General features: G+C 40.5%; 2 protein-coding genes across 3 annotated transcripts in view; one reads left to right on the top strand and one right to left on the bottom strand.

Annotated features, from left to right (window-relative positions):
- Nucleotides 1-5,022, top strand: part of kif2a (kinesin family member 2a) — a 27,485-nt gene extending 22,463 nt beyond the window's left edge. Inside the window, exons 18-22 of one of the 2 annotated variants that reach the window (XM_063194995.1) lie at nucleotides 545-646; nucleotides 2,268-2,403; nucleotides 2,770-2,817; nucleotides 4,157-4,499; nucleotides 4,807-5,022. In XM_063194995.1, coding sequence (XP_063051065.1) covers nucleotides 545-646; nucleotides 2,268-2,403; nucleotides 2,770-2,817; nucleotides 4,157-4,458 — 588 coding nt within the window. In that variant the 3' untranslated portion in view covers nucleotides 4,459-4,499; nucleotides 4,807-5,022. Of the gene's footprint in view, nucleotides 1-544; nucleotides 647-2,267; nucleotides 2,404-2,769; nucleotides 3,831-4,156; nucleotides 4,500-4,806 lie in introns of those variants that run through there. The other variant, XM_063194996.1, reaches the window with a different exon arrangement.
- On the bottom strand, nucleotides 4,556-14,267 carry dimt1l (DIM1 dimethyladenosine transferase 1-like (S. cerevisiae)). Its single transcript, XM_063195002.1, has 12 exons — nucleotides 14,075-14,267; nucleotides 13,700-13,773; nucleotides 13,419-13,505; nucleotides 13,266-13,327; nucleotides 12,645-12,738; nucleotides 12,462-12,511; nucleotides 11,826-11,949; nucleotides 11,624-11,716; nucleotides 5,547-5,611; nucleotides 5,396-5,459; nucleotides 5,203-5,309; nucleotides 4,556-4,993 (listed from the first exon to the last, which is right to left on the bottom strand). The coding sequence occupies exons 1-12, from the start codon at nucleotides 14,130-14,132 to the stop codon at nucleotides 4,951-4,953; spliced, it is 921 nt and encodes a 306-aa protein (XP_063051072.1). The 5' UTR covers nucleotides 14,133-14,267; the 3' UTR covers nucleotides 4,556-4,950.

The following is a 14,267-nucleotide window of genomic DNA, read 5'->3' as shown; positions in this document are numbered from 1 at the left end:
ATTAAAAAAAGAGTTGACTCTACTATCACATCACATACGTCGTAAGAGAAATACCTGTACAGTTGAGACGGGCATTATGGTTCAATAAATTAAAATATATCTTGTGTCATTTGTTAAAAAAAAAAAACCCTCACACTCAAATAACAAAAAAGGTCCCTTATTGTCCAGTGATTTTGTATGTGTGTGTGTGTGTGTGTGTGTGTGTCCGTGTCTTTGTCACGCCCCATATTTGACTGTGCACAGGGCTGATAGTATTCAGGCTCCATGCCTTATTTCAGGCTTGACAGAGTTTGCAAAAATAAAAACATTGATAATAATTAGCCATTAGGTTATTCTTATCTCAGAAAGTGTTACAGGTTCAGGGTTTTCTTTTACTATCAGGCTTGAATAATGGTCATACACAGGCTATTAAATGTTTGAATAATGTGTCAAAATAGTCACTATGCAGTATCTTGTCGTCGTCGTTAGAGCAGGGTAAAAAGTTCAGGCTCAGGATTTTTTTTCACTATCACCCCTGTGTTCATGTCTCTGTCTCCTGTGGTAGGAGGAGGAGGTGTCTCCCCAGCTCTTCACCTTCCACGAGGCCGTGTCTCAGCTGGTGGAGATGGAGGAGCAGGTGCTGGAGGATCACAGGATCGTCTTCCAGGTGAGCGCTCAGCGCAGCACAGCTCAACTCAGCTCCCCATCTCTCTCTCGCGCGCGCACCCCGTGCACCTCACTCATCCACAACCCTTAGCACATGTCTGGCTTTATCTCCCTACGTGTGAAGACGCGTCATTGTAGGTGCCAAAATGGCCACGGGCCTAATTTATCCATCTGCCCAGCACAGGGCAAAGACGGACAGACAGACAACGCAGATCATTAATTAGCTTAACACTTGTAGTCCAGCAGGAGGACCTTTTGTGTCCTTGAGAGGGTGTGTTGTTGCGGGCATCCCTGGAATAGATGTCCTTTAGGGTCCACATTGTGTCTGTGTGGAGTTCCTACACTTACAGCTGACTGGACTGATCTTGTTCACTTGTTTACACACACAAAAAAAAGATTGAGCTGTAGCATACATTTGTCTTGCACAGACAGACTTGAACATGAAAAGTATAGTTTGACACCACATTAGTGAAGCTGTGCAACCAATGGTTGGTGTTCAAACTGTTTAATAACATAGGCCACAAATACACCAGACACGACTTGAGCAACACCGGCGATGGAAGTAATTGGCTTTGCATTGAGTTGCTGGCGACAGAAGAGACAGAAGTTATTTGGGCAAACAAGAGGCAATTCGAGCGACAGTTTATAGTTGAACTGTTGATGTTGTTTGTTTATAGTTGATTATTATGCTAATTAGCTATGATGTGGTTCAATTCAGAAGACTTGAATTCTGGTTTTAACTCTGTCGCTTCCATCGCTCGTGTAGCTCTTGTTATGAACACAGTCCAGCGATTCTTTGTAGCTAGGTATTCGCCTCATCACCCAGCGAAGACCTCCCCCATGACACACTAGACCAGGGGTTCTCAAACTTTACCATGACGAGGCCCCCCATATACCGTTAGAGTCCAGCCAAGGCATCCCCCTTACATGGGTCGTGCAATACAATTTTTTCTGTGCACCCCCTTTCATGACCAGTGTGTGTCAGTGTCCCATTGGGATTTATAAAAAAACGTATGTTCCTGGATTCAATAGATTATCATGCAGTTTTTAACTAATGGGATATTGTTTAGCTGATTGTGGCTTTTTTGGGTGCACATTAATTAATCAATTATTTATTTTGATGTGCTATACTTTTTCTGCCAACCTTCCGCGGACCCCCTAGCATACCTTCACGGACCCCACTTTTAAAACCACTGTGCTAGACAGATTCAAAACACAACGTTTTGTGATCAAAGGACATATTTTGATTCCTTTCGGATTATTTCCTATGGTACGCTGCTACCTACTCACTAGCAATAGCAATAAGATTTGTATAGCACATTATCATACATAACTGTCATTCAATGTGCTTGAGAGAAAATAAAAATATTATAGAAAGTATAGGAAGTATTATGGAGTACATGGCTAACTGACCAAAGGCAGATGAAAATAGCAGTTTTCAATTTATTTTTAAAACATGATACTGTTGTGGTTCTGATGTGAACAGGAAGCTGGTTCCAGCATTTGACTGCATAATGGAACATAGCATTAAAGAACAGTAGTCTTGTCTGGTTTACTAGAATGCCAGGCATCTTCTCCATACAAGCGTTGTCCTTCACCTTGGTCTTGTTGGGTTTGATCAGGAGTCCATCCGGTGGCTGGAGGAGGAGAAGGTCCTGATGGACATGACTGAAGAGGTGGACTACGACGTGGATGCCTACTCCTCCCAGCTGGAGCAGATCCTCGACCAACGGATTGACATCCTAGTTGAACTTAGAGGTAATGCGCTTTTTGCCAATAAATTTGCTATCACATAAATGTGTGACGAGTGTAAATGTGTAATTTCATATCTTTCTGCCTTTGTACATGACCAAACCTTCAAACGTTCAAATCTCTTCGAGACTTGGTCTGACCAAGAGCATAACAATCAACATTTCCCAAAGGGTATGGCTGACCCACCTCCCTTAGTTTACTAATGGTTGTTTGCTTCCTGACAAAGTGGGAGGAGTTCCCGTTTTTTTTCCGGAGCTCAGAATCGTGTTTGTATTGTTCTTGCCCTGACTAGAGGCACCACTGAAGGTGTGGTTTCACTAGGAGGGCACAGCTTGGCTAACCAAACCTACCTTTTTTATTCTTGTTTTCCAGATAAAGTGAGATCGTTCCGCTCCGCACTACAAGAAGAAGAACAAGCCAGTAAGCAGATCAACCCCAAGAGGCCCCGTGCTCTGTAGTAACCAGTGATTTGGAGAGACCCAGATTTGTGTTTCTGAGCATGTGCATTGTCATGCCACGCTCAAGAACGCGGCACTAGATTAGGCAAGAACACACGGAGCTCAGTTTTTCAAACAATAATGTAACAGAAACAGAAGACAGAAAAAAATGAGAGCCGTGATCCTTTCAGCCTTCTCGTAGTTTCGTTTTACCGATAGACAGTCAGTGTTCATTTTCTACATTCATGTGACCCGTATGAGCAGTTTGGTGGGGAGTTACAGTGCACACAGCGTGAAAGGCTTCCCTTGTACAAGTGCGGATTCATGATGGTCGTCGACAGTTTTGTTTTTTAATATTTTAGTTTTTTGTTCTTTTATTTATTTCTTTTCAATGTTTTTGTCTTCTCAATATGGATGTTTACTTGGTCAAGTGGATACCTCCCTTCCGTTCTGTCTTTAGTTGTTTTTAGTTGTACCTCCCGATATGTTGAAAGTTCTTTATTTTTCTGAAAATCAGTTTTTAAGCAGGCTTTCATCACTGATAACCATGTTTTGCTGGCATCACACGGAATGTTCGCGCTCACTCTCAGTTCTTTTTCCAGCTCCTGCGTTCCTTCACTACAGTTTTTTTGTTTTGTTTTGTTTCTTTTGGTTGTACGTCAGATGGCAGGTTAGCAATGCTGCTTTCTGTTGAGGTGAACGACTTGCACTTTTCCTGTTCCCCCCCCTTTGTTAGGTTTCTTCATTACTCCTCACCTATGACTCGTCATCTGTAGTTGTTTGGGTTTTTGTGCCATATCAAAAAAGATGAGGTGGCTAACAAGTTCTCACCAAACTACTAGTCCCTTTCACGTAGTACTGTTTATGACGTTCACACCACTAAAAAGACTTTTGTGAAATATGACAACCATGGGTAAAATTACGAACTATTCCACATTACTCTGAAGCATTTGCACCAAATGTTTTGGTGGCTAAATAAAGACTGATTTGACATGAGGTAAGCCTCTGGGTTCTCTTTCCATCCCAGGGTTTCACAAGAACACTGTTCTGAAGTAGAAATTTAAAACACCAGTTGTATATAGAAACATTATTGTAATCTAGGACATTTATAGCCATTTGAATGAGTTGACATGCGTATTTGACATTTTAACGAAGTGAAAATTCTCATTTTCTTGAAAGGGAGCTCTCACCATGGTCTACAGCTGTAGTTGCTAGCGAGGGTTAATGAGCAGAAGGGTAGAAAAGACATCTTTCATGTAGCGCCTGGTGTTGCAATGCTGTGTGGATTAACAGCTCAATTCTCTCCCCTCTCCCCTTTTAAGGCCTAGCGAGAATCTCTGCCAAGGAAGAGGGCAGCAAGCCAATAGGTGACACGTATGTGCAGGCTCAGAGCAGTAGTCCGAGGAGTGAGCCAAAGGCAGTGTCTCAGGAAACCTCAGCATCAGCAGCCAGAGTCAGGCCCAGAACAGGGATGATAAGGAGAGGTACACAAGCAGCAGAGCAGGGCAGCGGCAGCAGGACCACAGAAGTAGCAGCAGCAGCGGCAAGACAGGGCAGCAGAAGTGGCAGCGGCAGCAGCGGTGGTGTTAGGGCCTGCTCTGGTGACCGAACCAGTCGGAAATAAAGCCATCCTTCGGGCCACTGGATGCTTGGCCTCTTGTTCAGGTTTAGTACTACCATTTTGTGGGCCATTTCAAATCACTCTGGTTCTTGCTTCAGTATAAATTTATAAATGATGCTTTTGACATTTTTACTTTTTAAACATGGATTTTAAAGACAAGATATTATTTACAAAGCAAAATGTGGAAGAGATTTACAGAGATCAAAAGTCAACCCCACGGCAGCCTTAAATTATGAGGCTGCTTTTCGTCACAAGAATATTGCCATTACTTGATCCCCAGGTTATAAATTCAGTGACAAAGACAGGGGCTGTAAAAAGCTGTGTACTAATGTAAATGTTCGTTTTGCACAGCCACTCCAACGCTCAGCAGCTGGCCACGGTCTCCGTTGAAACGCTGCAGTTGGGGCATGACCAGTCCTATCGTCAGCTTAGGGCTACTTCCTCTGTCGCTCTCCTCATCGAAGGCTCTTTTGATGAAGTCCAGGTATTACAGCATTACGAGAAGTGGATCCCAGCAGAGTTGAAGGCATGAAGAAGTCTGTAGATTAAAACAGTTAACCAGATTTATTTATTCTGCATTTGTGCATTCATTTATACAATTAACAAAAAAAACATTAAGATAGAAGAAACACTTTCTTCCATTTCTCAAGAAACAACAGATGATGGTTGCATTTCAATTCTAGAAAGGTTAGTCTGAGATTAGAGTAAAGAAAGATGTTTGAATCACAAACCCAGCATTTTACTTACACCATGAAGTCGTCTATGTCCATGGAGCGAGCTCGCTTCTCACTGAACCCTGCCTCTTGAAGAACGCTCTCAATTTTGGCTGCAATACTGAAGTCCTGTGGGACATCCTGTGGAAATGTTCAAATATATTACACACAACTAGTCTTGGCAACAAAATTGTCTTTGAAATTACTATCTAGTGTAAAAGCCTTACAATGTTGTGCACAGAACAGTGAATTTTGTAATTCTTCTCCAGAAGCTGTTCCACTGCTGCAGATCTGAAAGTAGATTTTGCAATCATCAATTTAATATATACTCACACTGCTAACAAATTACTGCTTTTTAATATACGTCATGGTGCTTACTTGAATGCAGCGCTGAGTGTCTTGTTTTTCCTCACAAACGCGATTCTTACCAAACCATCCCACTCCTATAAAAACACACATTCAAAACTACAGATTAATTATTGAACACCCTCTTCACTGACAACCCTAACAGTATGAGTAATGATCAACAGAGAAAATCAAACAAGAGACAAGCATAGTCATGCCCCCTTGTGGTAAAAAGCTACCGGTAAATCTCGAGTTAATGTTTCCAGTTGCCAAGAAACCTGTGTGTTCCACATCGAGAGCCCAGTAGTGTGGTAGATGGCATCTGGGCTGGACGGGGACCAAAGGCATTTTGCCATAAAACCAGCCCCTCAGGCAGCCCCCCTGCCTTTTCTACTATATTATTATTGGCTCAGTCCACTGCCTATATTAAAGATGAATATGTTGTTTTTATCCTATTTACAGGTATTTGTATATACACAGGGTTCCCACTTTAATTCAGAATAAAAATTCCATGATTTTCCATGACTTTCCAGACCCAAAAAACTGAAGTTCCATGACCACTTCCATAAAAAGAAATGACACTAAAAAGTGTGAAAACTGAAGATTATCTTCACCCCTAGAGCCGACGCCGAGCCATCGCAAGACTTCAGTGGGCTCATTGCATTGTAGAATGTTGGTGAAGCGTTGTAATATAACCAGTAAGAAACAGTGTTATACACCAAACAAAAAAGTTTTTGCTTTTACACAACTACTAAGAAAATTCCATGATATTCCATGACTATGCATGCAAAATGGTAAAATTCCATGACTTGAAAAACTTTTGTGAAATTCCATGATATTCCAGAAATTCCATGACCCGTGGGAACCCTGATACTAGAGGTGATGACCCCTTCATCATTTCACTTCATACAAAAATTTGACAAATAAAAGCACTTGACATGACTGATTGGCTGCCCCATTTATATTGTGGGCCAGTCTCTAAGGGGGAAAAAAAAACGAACAAACAAAAAACAGCAATGGCCCCTAAGGACTGTTGGCCCACCGAGAACTGCCCTGTGTGCCAGATTACCAGTCCATCATTGTATGGTATAGACATAGCAACTGTGACGTGCAATGATGCAAGATAAATCCTCCAGCAGTGCATGGCTATTCGCCCAGTGCCTATTTGCATCACTTGATTGACTTCCTGTGACATAAATAGAACCACAGCTATTCTAGTATCTCGTTTCCCTACACAAACTATACTGGATGCTTGTTACAAGTGCTACTCTTAGTAGTAGGGGCTGTAAGCCGAGAAATCGTTACGCGCTGGATAGAAGCATATAATTCGGTACACGTGTTCCTTGACTGATTTGAAGACATCCTAGAAGGGGTGCCCCTTGAAAAAAAAATGTCTACCATGTCATATACAATATGTCATGTTGGTAACGCATTACATTGTTATTACATGACATTATACTTAGCTGACAATGTTAATATAGTCCTCAGAAGAGATGAAGCAAGGGTAGCCTGCTAGACCAGATTGATAAAACTACAAAATGTACATAGTGTGAAAGTATGGGTGAGTCTGTGCTTACGTGCTTGACAGCATGTAACATTGTGAACGATTTGAGAAGATTCTTGGTCTGAATTAAAATGAAGCATTGCCAACACTAAAACTATGGTGAGAATAGACTGCTGCTAATGCTCGATTTGAATGGGATAGTGTCAGTGCAAGATGCCCTAGGTAGCAGGTTCCCCATCCTCTAATTTCCCATAACAGATATACGTATTTTATTTGTATGAGAGAGGGTAAAGGACAGGACCTTTCCATATGTATGAAGAACCCCATAAGATCACCTAATTCTATATTTTTACAAGTGCATATTGTGAGAGCATTTCAGTCATCTTTAGAATGGCATTACAGATTACTCAATATAGGCCTACATGTAGGCCACAGTATGGCTTCAGTTCAAATTAAATGGGAATGATTTCTTAGTGTATGTTGAGTAAGAAGACAGAGATAAAAAAAAATGTTTATTTGCAGACAAGTCCTCACCTAGTACTTGTGTCAAAAGTTGTATTAGTTAGCTCAGTAATCATTGAGTACTTAAACTGCTATCAAAACTGACAGCTGATGGACAACATGTACTGTAGGTCTTTTGCCACCCTTACCCATAGGAGAAATATCTAACACTTCTCATATGGTATATACTATGAAAGTAAATCATTACCTGGACTCATTTTCTTGATATGCAAGGCACATAAATAGACTGGGCGGAAGAATAGTCGATCATACCCCGCCCCCCCAAACAAAATGCCACACGACTTTTTTTAACCTTCAAGATTTTGAGTGGTAACAGTAACATAACTCATTCCCACTACACCGTTTTGCATAATATTGTACATGTCCTCAGAATGCTCTACATCAGTGGTTCTCAAACCTTTTGTGTGAAGTACCCCCTGAGAAAATATTGAGCTCTCCGAGTACCACCTTGACAACCAACATTAGAATATCGCAGTAAAGGCCTTCCATATTCACTTTTGCCAGTCAGTACAGGAGAGGTTCATAATGGTATTCCAAGTACCACCAGAGATGTCTCAAGTAATACCAGTGGTACGCGTACCACAGTTTGAGCACCACCGCTCTACATGTTTCAGTTCTATAGTTGTACTGTACAGTACAGTGCAGTGCAGTGCAGTGGAGTGCAGTACAGTACAGTAGCATACAGAATGGTGCAGTATAATAAAGTACAGTAGAGTACAGTACAGTAGCATACAGTACGGTGCAGTACAGTACAGTAGCATACAGTACGGTGCAGTACAGTACAGTAGCATACAGTACGGTGCAGTACAGTAAAGTACAGTACAGTACAGTAGCATAAAGTACGGTGGAGTCTAGTTAAGTACAGTACAGTAGCATACAGTACGGTGCAGTCTAGTACAGTACAGTACAGTACAGTACAGTACAGTAGCATACTGCACGGTGCAGTAGAGTACAGTACGGTATATCACATTACAGTACAGTACAGTACAGTACAGTACAGTATAGTAGAGTACAGTACAGTGCAATACAGTAGAGTACAGTATAGTCTTATAGACGTTAGCCCTCCAAAGCCAATAGGATTTCCACATGCTGTTGTTTTAAGTTTTTGAAAGACTATTTTAGTAGCCTATGTGAGAGAGGGAAGGCAGGCAGACATGTTTTAAACAAAGGACCACACCCACAAATAAAAAATAACGAGCAAACAATAAATTAAGTGGTTAGGTAGCCAACATGTCATCTAGATTAAAGCCAACAAAAAAAACAGACATGTTACCATTTTGCTCTTTTAAAACAAAGTATCTGTCAATATACTGTATGTATGGTGTATTGCATATTGATTATTCATAATTTCCTAAGCATAAATGCCCTTATCACTCCATTGTACACTTAGGACTGCGATATACATATCTGAACATTAATCAGCATACATTTGTCATTTGACAGATATGAATATATTTCAGTTGGACTCCTAGGGTTAAATCATTGAGGGGGTCCTAAGGAAGTAGTAGTAGTTTGTGTGTGTGCGCGCATGTGTAAGTGGGATTAAAATTATTGTTTGCCATCTTTATCTGAAGAGCAGACTGAGTGTCTGAACCTGCTAATGCTAGCATGCTAACATTGGGACAGTTATGTGTGGCCCAGTTCAAGGGTTTATCTAACTAAATTTTCTAACCTCAATTTTCTTTTTGGATGTTATAGATATGACCCACTGCAATTTTTTAAAACTCTTAATGAATGTTGGTTCAATACCTAAATGCCCAGAAATGAGCTCTCAATTGTAGAGTGATCTCATTCTGACCATGGTTTTTATGATTTTCCTGTTTTTGAATCTAAATAAGACATATATAACATTGTGTTTATGGTAAGTTTTGCACATATTTTCAAAGTTCAGTTTGTATACGTCACACACAAATAGGTGGATTGGCCCATAACACCATTATGTCCAGGCAGTACAGCATTTTACTACTATTGGCTGGTTTTGGGCAGCCATCTTGGATTTACCCCATAAAAATGACCTTAATGACATTGAAATTTGGGGCACCCCTTCTGAAATGATGGAGAACACCCTAAGGAAGGTCTACACCGATTTTGGTGCTTCTATCCAGCGCGTAACGATTAGGCCCTTTTTGGACGCTAAGAAACCCAGCTATAGGTCAAGCTCCATTGCTTTTGCCATTTTGCCAGAAAAGAAAAACCCTAAAACTTAAGCAGCCATGAAAAAGAAACAATGGCTTAGCAAGAACTTTGAAAGCCGTCATGGGCTAATAGTTGGGGAGTTGGTCTAGTAGTACAAAGATTGCAGGCTCACATCTTAAATCATCCATGGCTGAACTACCCTTAAATCACCCAATATTGCTCTAATACACCTATAATTAACTAATTTACTTTGAATAAAAGCATTGTAGCAAAGTGTAATTTAACGTATCCTTTGCCAAGAATGTTTATTAAACGTCGAGAAATATGAAGTCATGAAGAATGATTTCCACCCTGAATGAACTAAGGTAGGTTTCTCAGTTTACATAAATAGTCTTTAGTTAACTTTCACAGTTCAGTGAACACTTGCCATACACATTAAGCCCGTTTATATGCACATCAATAAATCGTTTATGATCAGGTTTTTTGGAGTAACCAGTTTATTCAAGTGCTCATATAAACTGAACAGTTTATAATAATCATTTTTTGCAGTTGTCGGTTTGAAATCCGATTCACACAGGTAGGTTTTTGGCTAATAAACTGATTTCTCAAGACATGTACCCAGCATTATTGGGTTATTATCTGGTTATTCACATTCTAGGGCAGGGGTCCCCAACCTTTCTGGGTCTGAGGGCTACTTGTTTGTTCAAAGTCCTCTACTGATGTCTTGACATCAAGATTCAAGATTCAAGATTAGTTTATTACGTCTTATTATAGGTTTGAAGCCTATAAAGAGTAAAAATTGCTGTGTTTTTCTTGTGTCCTCAAAAAGATTTTAAAAAATAAAAATAAAAAAGAGAGGGGAGGGGGGTGGTGGTNGAAAAAAGTGCAAAGAAAGTGCCTTGTTGTCTTCAGCATGAATTCAGTAATCTTATTGCTTGGTGGAAGAAACTACTTTGGAATCTGGTAGTAGTATGAGATTTCAGGCTTCTGTACCGTTTCCCAGATGGTAACATAGTAAACAGTCCATGGTTGGGGTGACTAGGATCAGCCAAGATTTTCTTTGCCTTCCTGATGCTCCTTCCCTCAAATAGCTCCAGTATGGAGGGTAAGTCACAGCCGCATATATTCTGAGCTGTACGCACAACCCTCTGTAGAGCTCTCCTGTTGGCTTGAGAGCAGTTCCCATACCATGCAGTAATGGTCCCCGTCAGAATGCTCTCGATGGTGCCTCTGTAAAACGACCTCAGGATCTTGGGTCTCATCCCAAACTTCCTCAATCGTCTGAGGTGGTACAGACGTTGCTGGCTTTTTTTAACAATGCACTGTGTGTGACTGTCCCAGGTGAGGTCCTCTGAGATGGTAACGCCAAGGAATTTAAAGTCTCTCACCCTCTCCACTGTCTCACCGTTGATGTTAATGGTTTCAAACTGGTGTTCTTTCCTCCTGAAGTCAACTATTAATTCTTTTGTCTTGGACACATTCAGAGACAAGTTGTTTCCTCTACACCACTCCATGAGGTTGTTTATTTCTTCCCTGTAGGCTGTTTTCATTCTCAAAGTACACTATTATTGAATGATAATTTGCTTATAGGTCATAAAGAATAAATAATCTCATAAATAATCAAGAAAAGCATCAACTGTGACTAAAATCTTGTAGTCTTCACTATTTATAAACATCATTGGTGGGCACTTCAGAAGCTCCTGGAGGGCTTCCTGGTGCCCACGGGCACCACGTTAGTGATACCTGTTCTAGAATGATGAGTAGCCAATCACAAGCCTTGAATTTCAGTTTCACACACTTGAACACATGTAACCAACAGACAGCACGTAAACGTTAATAAACAGTCAACTCCAATAACCTGTTAATTCCAATAACACTATTATTGTGGTAATGTAAACGGGCTCATTGGCACAAGACACTGACAAGAGGGGTAATGATGAGAACTTACCTGGAAGTTAATTGGAGGTGGAGGGTTCTTTGGCTCAATGCGAACCACACTGGATTCTACTTTAGGAGGTGGACGGAAGTTGTTCTTTCCCACCTACATTTCACAAGATAAAACAGTAATATATTCATGTTTACCCAAAACACATTTATGACTGATATACATGTTTGATGCATCAAGTAAATTTGACACTTCAAGTTAATACCTTCATGAGATGGTCCACACGTGAGAGCAGCTGTGTGTTAATGGAGAGCCTGCAGTACAGCTTGTCACCTGGTTTTGCCACTAGTCGCATGGCAAACTCCCTCTGGAACATCAGCACTGCACACCTAAAACAAGAATTCAACAATGTAGGGGAAAGAGAGAGTGAATGAGTTGCGTCTGTGGGGTAATTGCATAAAATCTTCAGGTGCTCATCAGTATCCAAAGTTAAAAATCCTTTATTTATAGTACATATGGTAGACACCATTGATAGCCGATGAATGTTGGTCCCGAAATGCATCAGCCATCAATGGTGACCATGTATAAATAAAGGACTTTTAATACGGACTTCAGAGTGCCTCTGATCCTCTCTCTCTACTTCAAGAATTCAACAATGTTGAAAACGGGGCTCTAAATTAACTTAATTCACAACCAGCCAAAAATGATCAGTAAATGCTAATTTTACTAGCCCAACACACACTCACTCACTAATGGTTCAAAGTGGTCAGTTGGTCTTGCATAACAGCCTAACTGAAATTTCACTAGCATTTGGCTGGTTGGCTGGCATTAATTTAGAGCGCAGGTTGTAAACATCAAACCAAGACAACAATCTGAAATAGTTCTGTTAAGGTAATCTTACCTAAAGAATGGCCGGTGAAGCAGTAACTTGAACACGAACGGTGAAGAGATCTGAGTAGTGGGGACAGGAAAATGATTAATAATCAAAACTGTACGCTTTTGTGTGATACATCACAGCTGCATTGCTGAACATGTCATAAACCACAATAATCAGTGACTGAAAACCAAGTCAAGTACTTCGTACCTGATAAGGCAAGTTGGCAACACAGACGTCAAAAAATGGCAGTTCAGTCTTCAACACGTCTCCAATAAGGATCTGTAACTTTGTTTGCAGTGGTCTATGAAAAAGAACAGGTGTGTTAAGTCGAGCCTGATTCCTCTTCAACACAACCAGTTCCAGCTACATTTCATATTGGTCAAGTAGCTTTGCTCTTTCACTTAACTCATGTTAGATGGTTTGTCAGACTTCCCATAGACAGGCTGTACACCCATATGTTCTTGCTACAACCAATCAGATCACCTCTCTCTCTAATGAGGACAGTCACCCAACATAAATCTGTCATTAGTGCTGGTCTTCAAGGTAAAAAGTAATGTGCGCCTTAGAATATCCAGGTTGGACAAACTGACTTGATTTATTAACTTCTACAGTGTATTGTCAAAAGCAGTATGGGTGGCCACAGGCTTGGCAACACGTCTTCATCTCACCATCCATGTATGCTGTATTGTATTATTATAAGCAAAGTGAATCATCGTTTTCAAGATGTAAGGCAATTTTGCTTGCAGTATTTTTGCCACCAACATTTTTGGAAGATGCAGTGAGTAATTGACAAGTTGTATTATGTGTAGTAAGATATTTATTACTTACGTGCACTGTACTCTCTTTTGAAGTTCTGCAACCATTCTTGTGTCCATTTCACAGGCTACAACCTGAGACAATAGCATGCCACATCAGAGATTTCAAACGGTCCTAATGAAAGTCACAACAATAGGCAGTTCATAAAATCAGGGTAGTGGTTACCTTCTTTGCTTTCTCTAGGAGTTTGACTGTCATGTTACCAGTTCCAGGCCCAACTTCCAGTATCACATCTGTCGGTCTGAGAGCTGCCTGCAAATTCAACCCAGTTTAGTTTGCACACCAAACCACTGTTTCAAACATCAAATGTTCAGAATATCCCGAGAAACTCTAAAAGCATTTCACGGTGCCTTCCAACTCAAAGTGTACATTCAACTTCTTAATTAAATAGTGGTGCAAAGGAAGGATCATACATTATTCACAAAATGCAGAATTAAGCTACCCACCTTCTCGATAATACCGTTGACAACCAGAGGGTTTTTCAAGATGTGTTGGCCAATACCAGTATTGAACATAATACCTGTAGTGATACGTGCACATCACAATAAATATGAAAGATCCTTCTCGTACAATAGATGTGGTAAACACTAAACGATGTGTTCTGAAGTGCATTTCAATGTTTAGGTAAATGTATAGCTATTAACAGATATAGGCCTACAGACTATTGTATGTACAATACAATATACATAATATTTTATTTGTATATTGGCCCGAGATCTTTAGTAGCAACCGGTTTAGCAAAACATCAAAAGTTAGTCCAACAAGATGGCTCATGTATTGAGTGATTTGAATAAGAAACACACAAAAATGAGAACACAAACCTTGACTTTTCACCTCCTGGTGTTGTCGGGATTTTTTCTCTGCTTTTACTTTAGGCATTTTGACAGTTTTGTTGAAAATTATTTCAGAGCTGACTACTCTACCAGCACCGCACGTACACGTGTTTACAAGTGGCTGGCAAGAAGAAAACCAACCCCAACTCTGGCCTTGGAATGGCACACAGCGCCATCCGCT

This window comes from Engraulis encrasicolus, chromosome 3 (assembly GCF_034702125.1).
Source record: "Engraulis encrasicolus isolate BLACKSEA-1 chromosome 3, IST_EnEncr_1.0, whole genome shotgun sequence".
In the NCBI taxonomy this organism is placed as follows: Eukaryota; Metazoa; Chordata; class Actinopteri; order Clupeiformes; family Engraulidae; genus Engraulis; species Engraulis encrasicolus.
This window is presented reverse-complemented; position numbering and strand designations above follow the sequence as displayed.